The 17981-nt window shown below is 44.3% G+C and overlaps 1 protein-coding gene across 1 annotated transcript in view; it reads left to right on the top strand.

The window, feature by feature from the left end:
- The window catches only part of SYN3 (synapsin III), a 205755-nt gene that overhangs the window by 21018 nt on the left and 166756 nt on the right, over nt 1-17981 (top strand). Inside the window, exons 2-4 of the mRNA XM_083860411.1 lie at nt 527-578; nt 5041-5540; nt 16681-16738. Of these exons, the coding sequence (XP_083716537.1) occupies nt 5224-5540; nt 16681-16738 (375 nt within the window). The 5' untranslated portion in view covers nt 527-578; nt 5041-5223. The remainder of the gene's footprint in view (nt 1-526; nt 579-5040; nt 5541-16680; nt 16739-17981) is intronic.

The following is a 17981-nucleotide window of genomic DNA, read 5'->3' as shown; positions in this document are numbered from 1 at the left end:
GGAAAGGCATCCAGCTGTATTTTGAGTTTCCTAACATGGCTGTGCCTCCACAGAAGTTGACTCCCACATTATGTCAGTATGCCTGAAGGCAGAAAAGGATCCATGGGAATGTTTTTAATCTTTGAATGTATGCTGAAGATGATCTGCAAAATGGATGTGAGGGATGTAAGTCAATGGTTGTTGCCAGGTGAGGAGCATCCCCTCACCTTCCCACCTGCCATGGGGCAGAAGGAAGTGTACAGTCCCTTACAGTGAGGTGGGGGGATAATCCCTCTGCATTGTTTTTCCATTCTGCTGCCCCCAACATTGCTCTGTCAAGAGCAGTAATCAGATGCAAGTTGATGCGGTTGTGTCAGTCCATTACCTGAGAGTATGAGATAACAAGCTCAGGGGAAATCTAAGCATGGGTAACAGGTATCAGCCAGCTGAGCTGGGTTCCCTCTGAACACTAGTGCACATCAGAAAATAACCCAACAACAGGTTTGAGTAAACATTTTGTTCTTGTTTTCTAACATGTGTCAAACAGGTTTTCTGAGATAACTTGTGTCTCCATGGAGTATACCTTTGAGATAAAGCAGGTAGGTTCTTGGCTGCTGTCAGTGTGCTGAGTGAGTAGTTTGTGTATCCTCCCTTGCTTTTCCAAAAATACCAGCCAGGAAGTTTAACTGCTGTTAGTAAGGGGCTGACAGTGCCACCCTCTTGGCTGTTGTTTTCAAGGTCAGCTGTAATTGACCTTCTTGCCTCATTTAGTTGCTCACATTGTTCCCTTTTGATTCCCTGGTGGTGCTCACATTGTTGAGATTTCTGTGTGTTTCTGCATTGTCTGCTGGTTAAACCTATTCCTGCTTGCTTCTTCTGTTTCTGCATGTGCCTTCTCCTCCTCCTGCTCCTCTCCTCGTCTCTCTTGCCTGCTCTCTTTCCTCACTGCTCATTCATTATCCTGTGCCTCAGTTATTATTTCCCCACCCTGAAGCATAGACCAGATCCCCAGCCTATAGCTCCATGGCCCAGATGCTGATTTCCCAGCTAGTTTTTAGGAGCAGCTGTTTCACTCAGCAGCAGATGACTCCTGCTTGGTGAGAAGCAGCTGCTTGTCTTGCAACTTGAGGAACTCCACAGGAGCTGTTGCTTTGTCTGGAGGCAGCCCAAGGGCTGTATTTCCAGCTATGCAACTTTGTGCCTGGCACGGCATTAAGTAGGTAATGTGTCTCTGTGTCAGTCATAGGAATACTGGTGTACACAGGGAATGTACAACTTGATGGCGTAGAGCCAGCAGCTCTCCTGCCTGTGGCTCTGGAGTGACAAAAACCCACTCAGTAGATCTGTCTTGCTTCTGATGGAGGTGTAGGCTCCTGCATTTGTCAAAATTGCAGCCCTGCTCACTTTCCAGGGTGAAATCTGGCAAGTGCACTGGGTGGATGCTGTGCTGCATGAGAGCTACAGAGCCAGATTTGGCCTGACAGGCTGAGCCCTCAGGAAGTCCACAGAGAATTTCAAGCAGTAGGAAAATGAGGTCCTAGCCTGCTCAGCCTGTGCCTGTACGAAAGCGCCTACTTCTGAAAGTTAAATAATAGTGTGAGTGATGCAAAAGCAGACTATGAGGTTCCCCAGTAATCAAAGCAGTGTAAACTACTGGCAGAAAACCTCCTGGAAGTTTGCACTGTTCCCATTGCAGAGAAGATCTCCTCTGTGGCGGCACTAATGGCAATTGACAAGTTGATACCATGAAGCCACCAATAGCTTCATTTAAAAAAAATAAAATAAAATCTATTTTAATTACATTAGACAGATCATTAGAAATATGTATGTAATGAGAAGAGGACAGTCTGTGCCATCACTCTGAGATGCCCAAAATTGAGGTTCCTGACAGGAACCCCAGAGTGGGGCCAGGTGTTGCTCTCCACTGCAGCAGTGTCATCCTGATTGATTTTAACCTCCTTATGCCTTGCCTGAGGGAGATTTCCCTGTGACATCAGTGCTTAGGTTTCTTCTCCTTCCTCCCCAAGGCAACAGCATGCAGCCCACTCTTAGCAGATAATGGAGGCTGTGCCAGCCGGCAGAGGGAAAAGCTAGACTAAGTGCAACATCTTAAACTCTCTAGAAGAGAATTTTGCCAGCTCCCAGCATCTCCTGGGCAACATCTCCCAGTATGAAACGCCTGGTGGAAAAAAATGACAGGTCACTGTGAATATTCTTGTTTAAAAGGGTCCAGGAGGAGAGCAGTCATGGCCTTGCACTAAATATGATAAATTGCTTGATGTGAGCACTAAGCACAATTTGGGAAGCCCCATTGCAGAGGAAAACTGTGCCCTCCATGGCATGTCATGGAATACTCTGGCCCTACCCAGCCTTGGACACCCTAAATCATGAGCCTCCATGCTATTCTTCTCTCACTGCAGGGCCCAGCAGAGACATTTGTTCATTTATTTACTTGCTGATGCTTTGCAAGTTACCCATGTTCATTTGGAAAGTGCAAATTTCTCAGGGGAGGAAGCAGCTATGCAAACACCTGGCAGTGGGGAAGAAGAATTTTCACAAAAATGCAAGTCCATATGGACCCTGTCCCAAGGATACTGGCTTGTGACAAGAGCCTTGTCCAGCCTGTGTGGCTGAGGGCAGGTTCCCTCCCGTGGCTGAGAGCTGCCACAGCAGGAACCAGCAGCTCTGTGATGTTGTGCAAGTCAGGCAAAGAGCAGGTATCTTGTGCTGCAGGTACTTCTCTCAACACCAGTATCAAATTTGTGCCCCACATCTTGCCAGTTAACACCAAGACCCTAGAAAAGAGCATGACTAATAGCTGTGCACAGTAATGGAATAGTCGTTTGGACCCCTTCTGACAGCAGACAGATCACTGGGATGCTCCTCTTTGACCAGGACTGCACCTACTCCTTGAATGGATTGTCACTCAAGGGAGGGGATTTTTCTTATTTGTGTTATGCAAGGAGAAAACACAGGATCCTGAGCAGAGGACAGCACAGCACATTTTTACCCAGTCTGTGTTATATAAATCCCCCAAAGCCTTTGTAGGGTGTACCACCCAGGTCATCCTAGACAGGTAACAGTGGATGGCTCTGTGCTGGCACTCACCATTCCTGCAGCAGGACAAGTGTTGTGTGCATGTATATATGAGGTGAGTAACTAGGTCACAGTTCATGGGTACTCTCCATTACCTGCTTTTTGGAACAATTGCTGCAGAACTAGCCAGTGCTGCTAACGTGCTCCCTGGTGTGTGTCCACTGATGTTGTGCAGTCACAAGGTGCATCAGGACCAGGCGGGAAGTCAGCACAATATCCTGAGATACATTATCAACTGTGAATGTGGCAGGAAGTCATTAAAGATTTCCTGAGCCATTCCCTGGGAAAATACCACCTCCAGGCTCCAGTAAAGTCAGAGAACTTGCACTGCCAGGGCTTAGAAATCAAAAGAAAATTACTCTAATAAGCCATTGTCAGCAGCTCTAGCAGGGAGCCCTCTGCTCTGGGTGGATCCTATGCCCACGGAGTCGGGGTGGTGATGGACAACCAGATTTGGGGACATGTCAAGGGGCTATTTGTAGCTTGCTTACTTCCAGACAGGCTCATCTGAGCCTCTCTAAGAGTTTGGGGGCTACGAGAGATAAATGGACATGGACAGGTCTGACTCTTTTGTCTGTAGAGCTTTGTAAATCCCTGTAGGTGAAAATAAATGAGACCTTATTTTAGGAAAGCTGTTTGGTTGCTCCAAGAGCTCTCACCCACAGCTCAAGGAGGGAGATTCACAATTAGTTCTCTTGGACAATTGGGAAAAAAACAATTTTCTGCCATCAGGAGGCAACCAGCGTTTGGGACAAGAGGGTGAGTAGTAAGGGAGACCAAGCCATGTGAAGCCAAAGCAGCTCCAATATTTGCAGAGAGTCATTTAAACAGGCTTGTAGGAGGTTAGGCATAAATTAAACAGTGATACCACAGATGCATGAGACTCATTTCACTTGATGTATGGGATAACTCTCTTTTTCATTCCTGCAAATATGTATGTCTTGAAAAACGTATGTGTTTTGCTAGTAATAATTTTCTTTTGTTTTTCTCCTAAATCTCACCAACCAAGACTCAAAGGCTGTCTTAGCAGATAAAAATTTCCTGGGGAATTACTGTGGAAGTCTGTCTTCTGGGATGTGCCTAGACATGAAATTGTTTTAGAACTCTGTGATTATTTAATTGGCAAAATACTTGTATTTTGAGTAGAAACAAAGTCATCATACCACAGTCAAGGGAGAAGAGTCAAATACTTATATTTCACTGTGTTCATTTTCTCACTTGAAAAGATGAGCACAATAAATTCTCAGTAAAACAAAACAAACAAACAAAAAACCAAACAAACCAAAAACATGAGAGGAAAAAACTTTGTGAAGATTAGACATCCAAGTTTCTAGTTTTGAGTACCTGCAAAATTCCTCCAAGTGAATTTCTAAAATCAGATAACCTGTTAGTATTTGCCAACCAACCACCAGTGAGCACCTGGATCTCAGTGCAGAGAGGAGGAGGAGTAGAAAAGAGTAATTTCTGTCACTGAACTTGATCAAAATGTGTATGGGAATTTTTCTGCTCTTTTTTGTTTACATCATATTTGAATTTCAGACATTTGTTCCTACATTCAGAACCTTGCTCACAAGCCCATCAAGGATGATACAACTTTATATCCATTTGGATTATTTGCTGGTTATTCCGTAAATTTTAACACACAGGATACCAGAAATAAGATGCCTCTCTTTTCAAAATTAACATTTTTCAGAGTAATTTTTCTTTCTCCACAGTGACAGAATTGTTAGTCTCTAAGCTAGTGCAGGCTGGTCTGTACTGACCATGAAATGTTTGGGGATGAGAATGGTGACATATATTTTGTCCTAACTGTTTGACTGTAGCAATGTGGAATACTGCATAGCAACCAGCAGTCCTTTCTTCTCTTGTTGATTAAGATACCTGTCTAAGAGACCAAAAGGGGGTTACTTATCTCAGTCTCACAGTATGTATCTCATATATATGTCTTTGATTCTCTTCCCACAGGAGAGAAAGAAAATATAGCTGACAAAATTAGGCATATATCTCCAGTACAATTTTAAAGGGTAAACCCTGCCTGCCTGGACTTTAAGGAGGTACCCACGTGGACACAAAGACACCCTCCAGGACTGGTAACAGCACTGTTCAGCCTTGCTCTTGCTGAGGAAGTTTCCCCACAAGGCTGCAACGATGAATTTCCTCCGGCGGCGTCTCTCAGATAGTAGTTTTGTAGCAAATCTGCCAAATGGCTACATGATGGACTTGCAGCGCCCCGACAGCTCCCCCAGCTCCCCGGTTTCTCCTGCCATGGAGAGAAAGCACCTGCAGCCACTCCAACCCTTGCACTCTTCCTCTGCCAGCAGCAGCATCTTCAGCTCCATCTCCAGCGCCATGAAGCAAAACACACAAGCGGCTGCAGGACTGATGGATCACTCGGCTGGCCCCACACCCTCCGTGGCACAGAAACCCAAAATCCTCCTGGTGGTCGATGATGTGCACATGGACTGGTAAGTCATCTGTGATCCCCCACTGAATTCAGCTCCACATTCATAGATAATCTCCAGGGGGTTGCACAGATGCTTTCACACCTGGGTCACCAGTTCCAGCTCCAGGTTGGAGTCTGTCAAACAACTTGTGTGAATGGCAGATTGGAATTTTTCATAACTTTCTTGGTAAAAAATGTTCATTTGGTATTCATTGACCAACTTCTTCATAGCCTTAACATATGAACAGACATAGGGCATTCTTGGCTCAGCAGGCTTAGCCAAGCTGTCATACCTAGCAATGATCCTAAGAAGTCACAGCTGAAGGTGTGTTAATGATGTGGTTCAGGACCTTAATCCACTGTTCTGACTCTAAAAATTAAAAGCAACTCAATCTCTCCAGCTCTCCATCTCCTTTGAGCTTTTCTCTGTATGCAAATTTATACATAAATTATGAAAAGATAACCAAACTTCGTACTACCTGTCAAGGGCCCTTCACCTGCTAAACATAGCAACAACTATTGGCAAAAGGATCTCAGGTTCAGCTAAGCCTCAAATTTGTCTTGTTCATGCAGATCTCTTTGCAAACAAAAGTTTGGAGGTTTGTTTCCTATGATATTGGGTACCACAGTACACTTTCCAAAATGTTCCCAATTGAAGTCTTCTGAAATGTTAGAGAAATTACTTACTGCCTTTTGTATGCTCCTTTTCAAAGTCAGCTGGTTTAGAAAGCTGTAGGCAACCTGTCTGAGAGTCTTATCTTGGAGAAAAATCTAGAGAATGTGTTGAGAAGATGCTCTTGTTTCATCTGCCAGCTTGTCGCAAGGCGAAAGAAGGAAAGAGTAGCCCTGGTAAGGGGGCAGTATTGAAGACTTCAAAATGAAAGTAGTTGGGTTATTGGGTCCTGGTCAAGGGAGATTATTTTATTTTTCTGTTTATCCCACACCACTCTTCAGTACAGTTGTCACCTTTAGTCTTCTCTGTTTAACTAGAAGAGTGGGGACAAGGTAAGACCTCCCTTTTTACGTGTATCTTCACAAATCAAAAGCTCAGCTCTTACCTAAAAAGACACCATGACTGAGTACAACCAGGTCAGGCATCTTCAGCCAACTTGAAGTAAGAGGGAAAATAGTGGGATTTTTCTCAAAGGAAGAACAATTTCTTGAGTGGGAAAGTCCCTGGCAAGGTTGTCACCATAAATGTTTCCCTAGCCCAGTGTCTTTCATCACAGTAGCAGCCTCTCAGCGCCAGCTCCATCAGTCAGCATCATCAGTCTGGCTCAACCAGACATGATCTCTCCTGGGTGCACCAGGAGTCTCCCGCAGCTGATGCTCACTAACCTCTGTCTCTGCAAAGTGTTCGTGCAGTTCCTTGGAGATGCTGCCAGGTGGCAGTCCCTTAACACAGCATCCTCCGTCTGGGAATGGGAGTGCTTTGGATGCACAGCTCCAGCATCTGTGGCTTAACCAGCACTGTGCAGTTCAAACACTGTAATCAGAGAGAAAAGCCCTAGCTCTAAGGCCAATCTAGTTTTTCCTCAAGATTAATGGTGCTAGAGGTAGTCAGGGCAGGACAAAAGACAAGGAGGGGTTGGACCCTGCTGCAGTGTTTTCGTGTTTTAAAATACACAGACTTCATTTGAATCCCTGCCTTTGTATCTCCCAGCTGCTGTTTTGTCATGCAGGCTTTGTGGTCTGTGAGCTGAGCTTGCTGAGGGAGCAGCAGCTGGGATATAAAACGGAAGTATACCTTCCTTTAAGCAAGGCTACCCATGCTGTCCTCACTCCTCCACTCCTGTAAGCAGTCCTTGCATCCTGCTGTTTTGGTTATCCCTCTGCTGTCTATAACTTAGGAGTTTCTAGCAACGATGGGATACCCCTTTCATTTATCCCAGCTCTCTGACTCAACCCACAAGTTTGCAGGTATCGAATGCTGCTTGCAAAGGCTCTCTGCCTTTACTTTCCCTAAGGCTGTGAGGACACTGAACAAAATTAGTGTATGAATTCACGATCATACTCTGATGTATGTATGACATGGAAAACAAGGAAAGAATATTACTAACCCTTCCTGCAATGACTTTTTGTAGTATCGACAGAAATACATGCCCGGAAGTTTCCCCAGCTTAAAGGCTGGTCCTTTCTGAAGGAGCACACCAATGCAACCATTCCAGTGGGCCATGAGTGCTTTCTCCTGGTTGATTTTTTTGTCTCCGGGAAACTCAGTGAGCCCTTGAGAGCAGCACTGAAGAGCAGTGGCTCCATGGCTCCATGGATGTTTATTTTTGGTAAGGTACTTCTGAGCAATGAGAGTCACCTTCTTGGTCTGAGCCAGGGTGTTATGTGAGTTCAGGCTGAGCAGCCTCAGGAAGCAGTGTTTGCCTTGTGACAGCCCTGCTAATGAAGCTGATTATCCAGGGATTCTGACTATCCACTCTGCATCATGTACAGAAACAGTCCCACACTTTGGAAGGTGAACAACAGCACATTGTTACTTCTGTGCTGGTGATTCTAGTTTGGAAGGAGTATCATGTTTGTAATGCATTTCGCCTCTGCCTGCTTTAGTCTTTCTACTTGTGAAACCTTTGTATTTTGTTTTTAAGAAAGCCTTTCCTTCTCCTTTTGAAATAGCTAACTAAAAAAATCCCCAAGAAATAACTACTGATGTGCTGCCCTTATTTCAAGGATGAGGGGCTTCCACAGTCCCTCCTCCTCCAGAGCATGTTAAACAGGGTTTATAACAAGGAACAGCTTGTTCATGGCCAGAAAGGGTGAGAGACAATGGAATCTGCCATTTGATTTCTTTTCTCTAAGTGAAAACACTTTTTCAGTATTGAAGATTGTAGCAATATTGCCAAGCCAGACATATATTTATCATCCTTGTTTGTATCACAGCAAAGGGCTGCTGTTGTGGGTTAGGATGAGGTGTTGCCAAGCGCTCGACGAAACAGCCCTAATAGAAAAAGTGCATGTTAAGTGCACTTTAAAGTGACAAATAACAATCCTTTCTATTTTTGAGGAGCTACTATGTCTCTGATGGCACAGTATAGCCCTAAATTTCTCTCAGAGGTCTGAAGGAAAGAAAGAGCATCCATGGGAATCTATGGCCTGTCTTCCACCATAAAATCCTTGCCGTTCTTGACATGCAATATGCTCTGGTTTATTCCAGAGGCAAAGTACTATAAAACCAGTCCCACAGAATATGATCAGCTGCTTTCTGCATTAGCAGCAGTAAAAGAAAGGTATTCTACTAAGAACAAGGGAACTCACCCAGCTTTCTGTTAAAGTGGCAACATTTTCACAAATTTTCCATTCTCCTCAAAGATGCAACTCTAGACATTACAAGGAAGCACACAGTGAATTGCCATGTGTAGGATGTGCACGAAAGGAAAACCCTACCTATACAGCTCCCTTGTGCTCTTGGCTTTGACAGGCAGCCCTCAGAGGCACACACAGCAGTGAATGTACCCGTGCATCAACACACCAGGGAAAAGCTTGGCTTCTCTTCTGTCATAATTGGCACATTTCTCAGCTGGGGAGCCTCCACCTGGAGAATGAGGCTCCTTCTGGTGGGCTGGGAGTATCTGTGCCTTGGGAGACTTCAAAATATGCATCCACAACTCACCTACAGCAGCTGCCAGAGAAAATGGAGCTCAGACATAAATACACATGCATGTGTTGAACACATAGCAAATGGGAGCAGGACCATGAGGAAGGGGGACAGCAGAACTCCAGTTGGTGGCACGTGGGCCAGCTCCAGCAGCCTGACCTCAGCCAGGAGAGAAGCATCCCACCTGTGGCAACTTCCTCACCCACCATGCTATTAAGCAAAATTATGCTCCAGCTGGGTTGAATTTCTCAGCAGATCAAATAGGATTTTGCACTGTGAATTATTAACCCCCATCCTCTGTGAAAGTGCTCAGCTTTCCAGCCTAATGCCTCATGGTTAAACAGCTTATGGGGGAAGTGATCAAGCACAGCTAAGGCTCCTATTAGCCACATATGCTAAAAGCATTGCTTTCTGGACCAGACAGCATAACAAAGTTGTTCTTGTTGCATTTGCTTGATATCTAAGTTTCATTTGTGAAACAGTTCATGGGGCTTTTCAAGGCCATTAGTATGTTTTGTCCACATTTCAGGCTGTTTCCAGAGCTCAAAGTGCTATGTGTGGTGCCTTGCCCAAAATACACGTGCCCTGTGTGCAGCAGTTGCACACGTGATGATTGTGAAATGGTTCACCAAACAATAAGTTGTAGAGGATATTTTAGGAGACACAAAATTGCATTTTTTTTTCTCCCCTTTTGTTTGCAGCCAAATCTGCCTGAACATACTGTCTACAAAAATTTCAAGATCAAGGAAGAGGGAAACCGTGATAAGCACTGAATGAAATCTTCTTAAAACATTTGAAATGGTTCTTTGTGTAACAATAACGTCATGATTCAGGTTTAATTATGGACTGATTTGACAGGATTACTGCACACCTGGGAGCAGTATGGAGAGTTTCTGTATTCCTTAGCATACAGACATAGGGGTGAAAAGGAGGCAAGGCTGTCAGAGGTTTTCAAGAAATTGCATTTATCACATCACTTTCCAATCTGTTTTATGTATAGCACCATCATGTCTGTCTGTATTTTTGTCCTGCATATGTAAAGTATCTTGAGATCTAGTCCCCTTAAATGAAAAATGATACAGAAATGTAAAGGATTAGTATCATTACAAAAATAGACACAAAGACTATTGAAAACATTCCCCACTAGGTTATAACTATGTTAATGCAAGTCAAATCTGGGTCGTTAATTACTTTACCAGAGTTCCTATAAATGCATAGAGTTTAACCTCAGAATGTCCTGCCTCGTCCTGTACATATAAAAAAAAATCCTCCAACAAACCCAACCCTTGGATATATTTTTCAAGATTTGTGAGCCAGATTGCTTCTGCCTGAAAGTCCACAGCCCTGCCCCAGGGTTGGTCCAAGTTAGGCCAATTATACTGCTCCTCAGATTCAAGAAGAATTTGAAGTAGGCGGGAAAAAAATATTGCAAAATCATCAGCAAAAATGATACCCCTTGCAAACATCTCCAGGCCATATTATTTTGATTTAGCAACGTGGAAATGTTCCAGCAATGCACTATTTTGACAATACACAAAATCAAATTGCTGCCTCATGTTGTACTTAATGCAGTACCCCACCTCCACCCCCTACTCTCCTACCCCCAGCTCTTTGTGGGCAGGAGGAATGTGACCACAGTGCAGCCTGGGTGGGGGACCAGACCTACAGCAAAGTGTCCTTCCTATTCTGACAGTTTGGAGAAGCACAAAAATCTATGCCCAAAAGCAATAACACTGCACTAACTAGTACTTCTCTTGGTGGGGGGATGGCTTTGATTACCCCTGTTTGATGAGCAGGGGGTGGCACAGGAAGATGCTGGGAGGCCACTGTTGTGTGGGACTCCACAATTCCTTGAATAGAATGAGTGGTCTGAATGGCTGTGTCTGCAACTGTTAAAGTGTTGGTGGCTTGCCAAGCCAGGTCTCCCCAGAAAACAGGCCTTCAGAAAGGGAGGACTCACAAAAGATTTTAAAAACCCTCTCCCTTGCTGCTCCAAATCTTCCCTTTCCATCTGCATTCAAGCCAAGAAAATCCAGCCCTGTAGGGTGGGACCTCAGATCTCATCAAGGACCTCACCAGGAGGACATCCTTTATCCAAAAAAACCCTAACCCATGCCACCATCAGAGGTCAGCACAACCCCTTTTGGTGAGGCGTTCCTTCCCTTGATGTGATCCCATAACTAATAAGGTTTCAGGAGCGGTTTTACAGTAATCAGAGTGGACTGGGTTTTGTGGTTCTTCCCAAAAGGCAACAAAAGTAGTCTGTTTCCACAGCCCAACCGAGGACACTGAGGACACACCTGTGGCGCTGCAGACCTGGCTCTCCCTTCGGTGGCCACAGCAAGTCAGGTGGTGACAGCACCAACAGCAAAGTGATCTTGCCCTGGACAGGAACAGGGCTGTGCCCCAGGGATGGAGCTGAAACTACTATGGAGCTCCAGGCAAAGTATCAGTATATTTAGGATTACCTTTTCACCCACCACAAACCTGAGATTTACTCATTGGTCCTTCCCTGTCGGTATGTACAATGTGAATACCTTTTCCTTCTTTCTGCACTTGCCTCTGGTCCACTTAACTTTTAGTTTAAATTAAACTTGTTTTCTGGTGTGTCAAAGCACACATCCATCGCTCTTATTCACCATTCTGACACCCCCACCCCTTGCCCCAAGGTACTCTTGCAGAATCAGTATTAATTACCAGCCAGTCCATTTCACAGCTGAACACTGCATAAAGGTCTCTGGGCCAAAGTAGATGTGGTCAAAAGCACTGGCAGTTTGCAGACCTCAGCATTTCTGGAGTGATTTTTCCCATCTCTATGCCCTGGGCAGTCAGGAGTTGACCATCTCAAAATTCCTTACTAAGTATGGCTGAGAATTTCTAAAGTGGGGGAAGAGTGGTGGAGCCGGGTGAGAACTGGCTCCTGAAAGGAAAATCTTCCTTATTTGCACTCTTGAAAATAATAAAAAAAGGGCACAAATGCATCTCTCCTTCCCCTTCCCTCCCTGTTGCCCTTATAGCATGTAGGGGCTGGGAGGGTCAGGCATTCCAGCAGCTGCTGGCCAGTATCCTGGAAACTGCCTCATTTTTCCCAGTCCCAGCCCCTTTTATGAAGGAGACAATGCAGACATACAGTGAGTGCCTTGTGCATCACTTGGACCCCCAGGCCCTTTGACATGAGGATTTTATACAGTGGCTCACCACCTCCCCATCCTCCCCAAGGTGCCCCCACACCCAAACCAGGGGGCTTCAATCTTGCCCTTTCCTGGATTGTCCAGAAAGAAATTACATGCCTTATTTTCCCAAGGGCTCAAGAGAAATATGTGTATTGTGATAATAGGGAAATAATTCAGAAAATTCCAGAATTTACCAATGGATGCCTTTTAGTTTGTTTACCTGAGTCTCTTCTTACCATTTCTCACCTTTCTTCCACCCAATCCCTTGCCCACCTCTCCCCAAGAGTCCCATGCATTTCTCTCTTCACCATGTTTTGCTCTGGCTCCTCCACAGTATAGGAGAGGCTGCTTCCTGCTCCAGATAAGAAGTGGTTTCCATGCAAAGTTTGGCTTGGCTTTCTCTGCTTGCTGTGTCTTGATCTAGACGCACAAGCTCAGTGAGAGGACTTGGAGGAATTTGCCATTACAATATCCTAGCGTCCTTCTTTTGCATGCTCTCAGTGAGGAGAGCCCATTTTTGGGTTGAAGGTACAAGCCAGCTCTTGAGTTTGTAGCTCAAGGCCTCTGTTGAACAGTGATACAGGAGTGGGTCAGGGTTCACTCACATCACAGGGGATTTGGGCTCAGGTTTATTAGTTCATCTGAAGAATGGCTTCCCAGTTTCCAGGACACCATTCCAATATCTGTTGAATCTGCTCCACTGAGGTCTCTCCTAGGAAGATCTGAAAATCTGTGAATTAGCCTGAGGTAGGTAATGGGAGGTGAATTGATCATTTATTATTTCCTACTGCGGTTAAGGGTACACTCTATATCTGACAGAAAATTGTTGCATATGCTTCCTCCAGCCATGTTAATCGAGGCAGACTGGGGCTGGTTTACAGAATATCTCTGCAAAATAAACTTCCATCCTTTCCAGATTACTTCATAAGAAGAGGCATTGGGTTTCTTGTGTCCCTGTAATCATGTCAGAGCTGAGGCAGAAAGCAAAAGTTACGTTTGTTTGATGCCTTTGCACCCAGAAAATACAGCCTTTTCCAGAGCATGCAGCTTCTTGATCAAGGCAAGCTTCTTCCCTGCAGGCCAGGGCAGACATTTGGCTGTTTATCATGCTGCTTCCTCCCTCCCAGTCCATGGGTGCACATTTAAATGGATTGCCAGCTCTATAAATCCCACCCAGGAACTGCTCTTGAGCATGGCCCTGCAGTTTTCTTTAGTCAAAACATGTTTACATGTTAATTCACTGAGATCACAGCAACAGCACCAGCCCATCTGCACCCTGCCTAGCCAAATTACAGCTCTGTGTTCTGCTGAGCTGAACAAAAGAAATGCTTTAAAATAAAGGGGTGGCCAGCCAAGCAGTGGTCAGTACTGCAGACTGCCTGCGAGAGGCAATGGGTCTGTGTGGTGAGTAGCTTGCCTGGTGTCCCAAGCTGGGGACGTTGAGCCCTTCGGGGGCCATGAGCTGCTCCTCTCATCACTGGGAGCTGGCTATGCTGAAGGTGAGTGGGGGAACTTCCAAGGTTCCCAGAAAGTTTTTGGACTGGTTTTCTAGGCACAGCTCCTCTGCTGCACTACAAGCTGCCTAGATAACTCTGCAGCAGTCAAGTCCTAGACAGAGGTCTGGAAGAGACTTGCTCAAGTTGTTTTGGGGCAGAGAGCATCCACAAATGTCTTGTATAGCCATAAGAATGCCAGAAACATCCAACTCTCTTACTCATGTGTCTCCCACCACAGCAGCATGGTCTTCCTTTCCTTTGTCTCATGCCCACTTCAGACATTGTGCAGAACTGACCCAAAGAGTCTCTCTCTTGCAAGAGGTATGATGCTTCCAGAGCATCAACAATGATTCCAGCTTGTTTAAAATGTAAGGGGCTCCAGGAGGATGCTAAGGCCATTTTTCATTTCAGTGTGATGGCATCTACTGCCCAGGGGCTCCAAAACCCCAGGTGAGAATTGAAAACATCGCTCCATCAATTTCAGAGATATTTCAGTAAGAAATGTTTTATTCTTACCCTGGGCTGCGTCAAAATGATGGGCAGACCAAAATCCTTGGCTGCAAATTGCTTGGCACCTGTAGTTTTCACAGACACTCAGAGCAGGTTAAGCTTCCTGGGGAGCTGTCTTGAAATGAAAGTGACGTATTGTACTGTTAAAGGAAAGTTCTAGGGACATTGGATTAGACAACCTCCATGGAAAGAGGGTTAGGATGCAGAGGTCACACAGTGTTCTAAGCTGAGGTCCCTTGTACTACTCCAACAACTCCTAACGCTGGATGCACCATCTGTGTGACCATCCATAAGCCCAGCCAGTACTGCGGAGAGGAGAAAGATGATTTTGTAACTGTATGGAGGCTGATTTCCTGGACCAGGCAGTGGAAGCCTCTTTGCTGCATCTGAACCAGGCTGAGGACTCTGGTCAATCACACTTCATGACAAGCTGAAGCAAAGTATCACCAAAGAGTTTGCAACCAGCTGGTCAACAAAGAGGAGAGGCCATAGAGAGAGGAAGTGTGTTTCATAAATGTGGTTAAGGAATATATATTATGAGCATGCTGGGAATAAAAACAAACTCATACCAGGGAATAGTGCACCTCAAATTTCAGACTAGTTCCTGTGAGCCCTCTGAAAGCTTATTGAAGTTTTAAGGAGTCACTGGTTCCAGCAATATCCCCAATGTTTAGGAGTGAGGAATGTTGCCAGATCCTCTTGAGCCATGCCTTCAGAAATTTAATGGAATTATTAAGTGCATTTAGAGTTCCTGTTTATTGTTAGAGGCATGATATCTTAACTTGTCTGCTGAATTGTTTTTTACATGCAATGCTCATAAATTCAAAAAAAGAAGGAAAAATGTCCAGAGACCTGCTTGTTATATCAAACAGGGGTTGTTCAAGTCACCTGGTCTTGGTTACACCTGGCTGCTACATTGTTCCTCACCTATGCAGAAGTCTTATTTGTACCATGCTGATGGATGGGCTGTCTGGGAAGGGAAGTGTGATACAGCATTCAGATGGCCTTGTTAGAATTAAGCGGAAAGCTTTTGACATTTTTAATGTACTTTTCTATTACAATGAAAATTTTTGATTTCATTTTAAGACGGAATGACAAAACAACTTTTTTATTTACACATCACATTTCTAGGGGAGGGGAGCATTCAGCTATAAACTGGTGCGTTTCAGCCATGGGGAAAATTGCCTTCCTACTGTCTTTCTCTTTTCCTTTTTTTATCGTAAAAAAACCCCAGAGGCATGGTAAAACTGTGAGTCAGCTTTTTTTTCTTTTTTTTTCTCTTTTTTTTTTTTCTTATACTATAAAATAGGGAGCAAAGTTTGCTTCCCCTAATTTTCCTTTACTTCTTTATTCTATCCTATCTTTGCCAATTTGAAATAGAACCCAGAGTTACTTTGTCTCTGAAAACAGCTCTTGCAGGACTAAACTGTTTTCAATGCTTTCCAAATAGAAGAGCCCTTTGGAGCCTACATGGCCTTCTGAAAGTTTATAGGGGAGGAGGACTGACAAAATAACTTCATATTTTCTTCTGTCAATCTTGTTTGGTGAGAGAAAGAACTGTGGAGAAATACTCACAGGGAAATTTATAGTGGCAATTTCCCCACTGACCAATCAATATAAAGGGCATTATACACAAATATAAACACAAAAAAGCTAAAACTGCCTGTCCTTTTCCTCTGTTTTCTTCTTCAGCACTACTGTCAGTCTTCCTCTTGCATTAACAACTTCTTAAAGTGCTTTGTTGTCTGCATAGTGTGAGGACATAGGAAGAGAGCTGGTGGAAGGTGTATGTTCTTCTCACAGCAGTGTTCAACCCGAAAGCAAACACAGTTTCTCAGTTCAGAAGAGATTCTTCATCAGTGACAGTGTAGAGATGCAGATACAGTTTCCCTAAATCAACAGCAAAACCAAACAGAAGTGGAAAGCAACTCTAGAATGAGAGCGCATGAGAACAGGCTTCACAAGTGCTTCAGCTGTGATGATAAAGCTCCTTGCTCAACATCAGAAGAAGTTTCTGATGCTGTGCCATATGTTGCTCTCCTTTTACAGAATAAAGATTGAGTATTAAATGAGATCTAGCAAGGAATCACTGATTAGAGTTCTTCCCTGGAAAAGATTAGGAGAAAATTTGTTTTTCAGTTTGAAAAATAAATGAAAAAGTAACAAAGTTCCTTGAAGGAACTTTCCAATGTGGTTTTCATCTGGCTTGGCAGGTTTCTCCTGGAGAACAGAAAGATAAAAAAAGATAGGAATTAGAAAAACATGCTGTGACTTGGATAGAAATTCTTCAGCAAAAAGGGAAATGCAGAAGTAAAACAGTATATAATGAAACACAAAAATCTTTTTTAACCATGTTTGTCTCTCTTGTTCCTTCTGCAGGGCCAAATATTTCCAGGGGAAGAAAGTGAATGGAGAATTTGATATCCGAGTGGAACAGGTCAGTGACAAGGGAATTTCTTTCTAAGGAATGTATATGGACATGGCTAGGGAGAGGTAATCTGTCCCAGAAACAGTAATGAGGTTCATAGCCTGGTTTTTAAGTGCTCCACTGGCACTGGACACATTCTGTTAGCTTTGGCACCAGACGTTCATTTCAGCTGAAGCCTCTTCATGTCGGGGTCTGTCCCCTGCCCTATGTGTTGGTGCTGCGTCTGTCAAAAAAAAAGTCCCATATTGACTGAGACCATAATGCAATTTTGCTGGTGAGGACCATGGCCAGGCCCCTGCAGCTGTCATTAAATGCCCACATAGTGACTGCAGCATTACCCAAGGGAATGAAGCCCTCAGTGGCTAGGAGAGGTGAGGAATGGAAAACAAGGATCCTAGCTATTTCTACTTTTCCCCTCCCTGCCACTCAGATTAGGCAGCCCAGCCTCCATTAGTGGGCAGGGAGCTGGTCTTGATTCCTCCAGACCTCAGAAGGAGAAGGGGCAATTACATTTCCCATCTGGATTGCAATTTCTCCAGTGAAACACAGAAGCTGCATTGTCAGTGGCAGTCCTTGAATCTGACCCCAGTCCCCTGTTGCCTATTGTTAAGGCCAAGAGAGAGGTACTGCATCCTTCAGACTCTGGCTTTTTGGTCCCTTCTCATTTTGTCCATCCATCTTTGCTCAGTATTTCTTGGTATTATATTTTCATTCATTGCTCCTACCCTATTTATCTAGAGCCTTCCTAACTTCTTCACCTCTTCCTCAAGCAGTCCAGGAGCCTAAATTGTTGTGTAAACAGGTCCCTTAAAGCTGAATGCCGACCCTCTCTACCTGAAAAATGAATGTTCTCCCACAGTTTTCTCATGAAAGAGAAAAAAAGGGGGAATAACCGTGTTCATCAACACGGTCCACATCTTTCTCTTTGAATTCTCAGCTTCCCAGTCTTCACTACTATAACTCTCCCCTGAATGGCACGCAGACGGTGCCATGGTGCATAAGCCTTAAGGCTGCTCAGTTCTGAATAAACTCTCCATCAGAGAGTTTGACTCTTTGGCACTTTTTGAACCATTTGAACTCAGTAGGTTCATTTAGTTTTTCATTTTTCCATTTGATCCTATTTCAGATAACCACACATTATTAACTCAGACAGAAATACAGTTTGCCTTAGGAATTTTTTTAGATTTTATAGGAGAAAAACCACTTCTGGTGGTTTTTAAATAACAAAGCTAAATAACAAAGCTAAATATCA

This window comes from Zosterops lateralis (assembly GCF_965231275.1).
Source record: "Zosterops lateralis genome assembly, chromosome: 4".
In the NCBI taxonomy this organism is placed as follows: Eukaryota; Metazoa; Chordata; class Aves; order Passeriformes; family Zosteropidae; genus Zosterops; species Zosterops lateralis.
The sequence above is the reverse complement of the archived record's forward strand: the minus strand, read 5'-3'. Positions and strand labels throughout refer to the sequence as shown.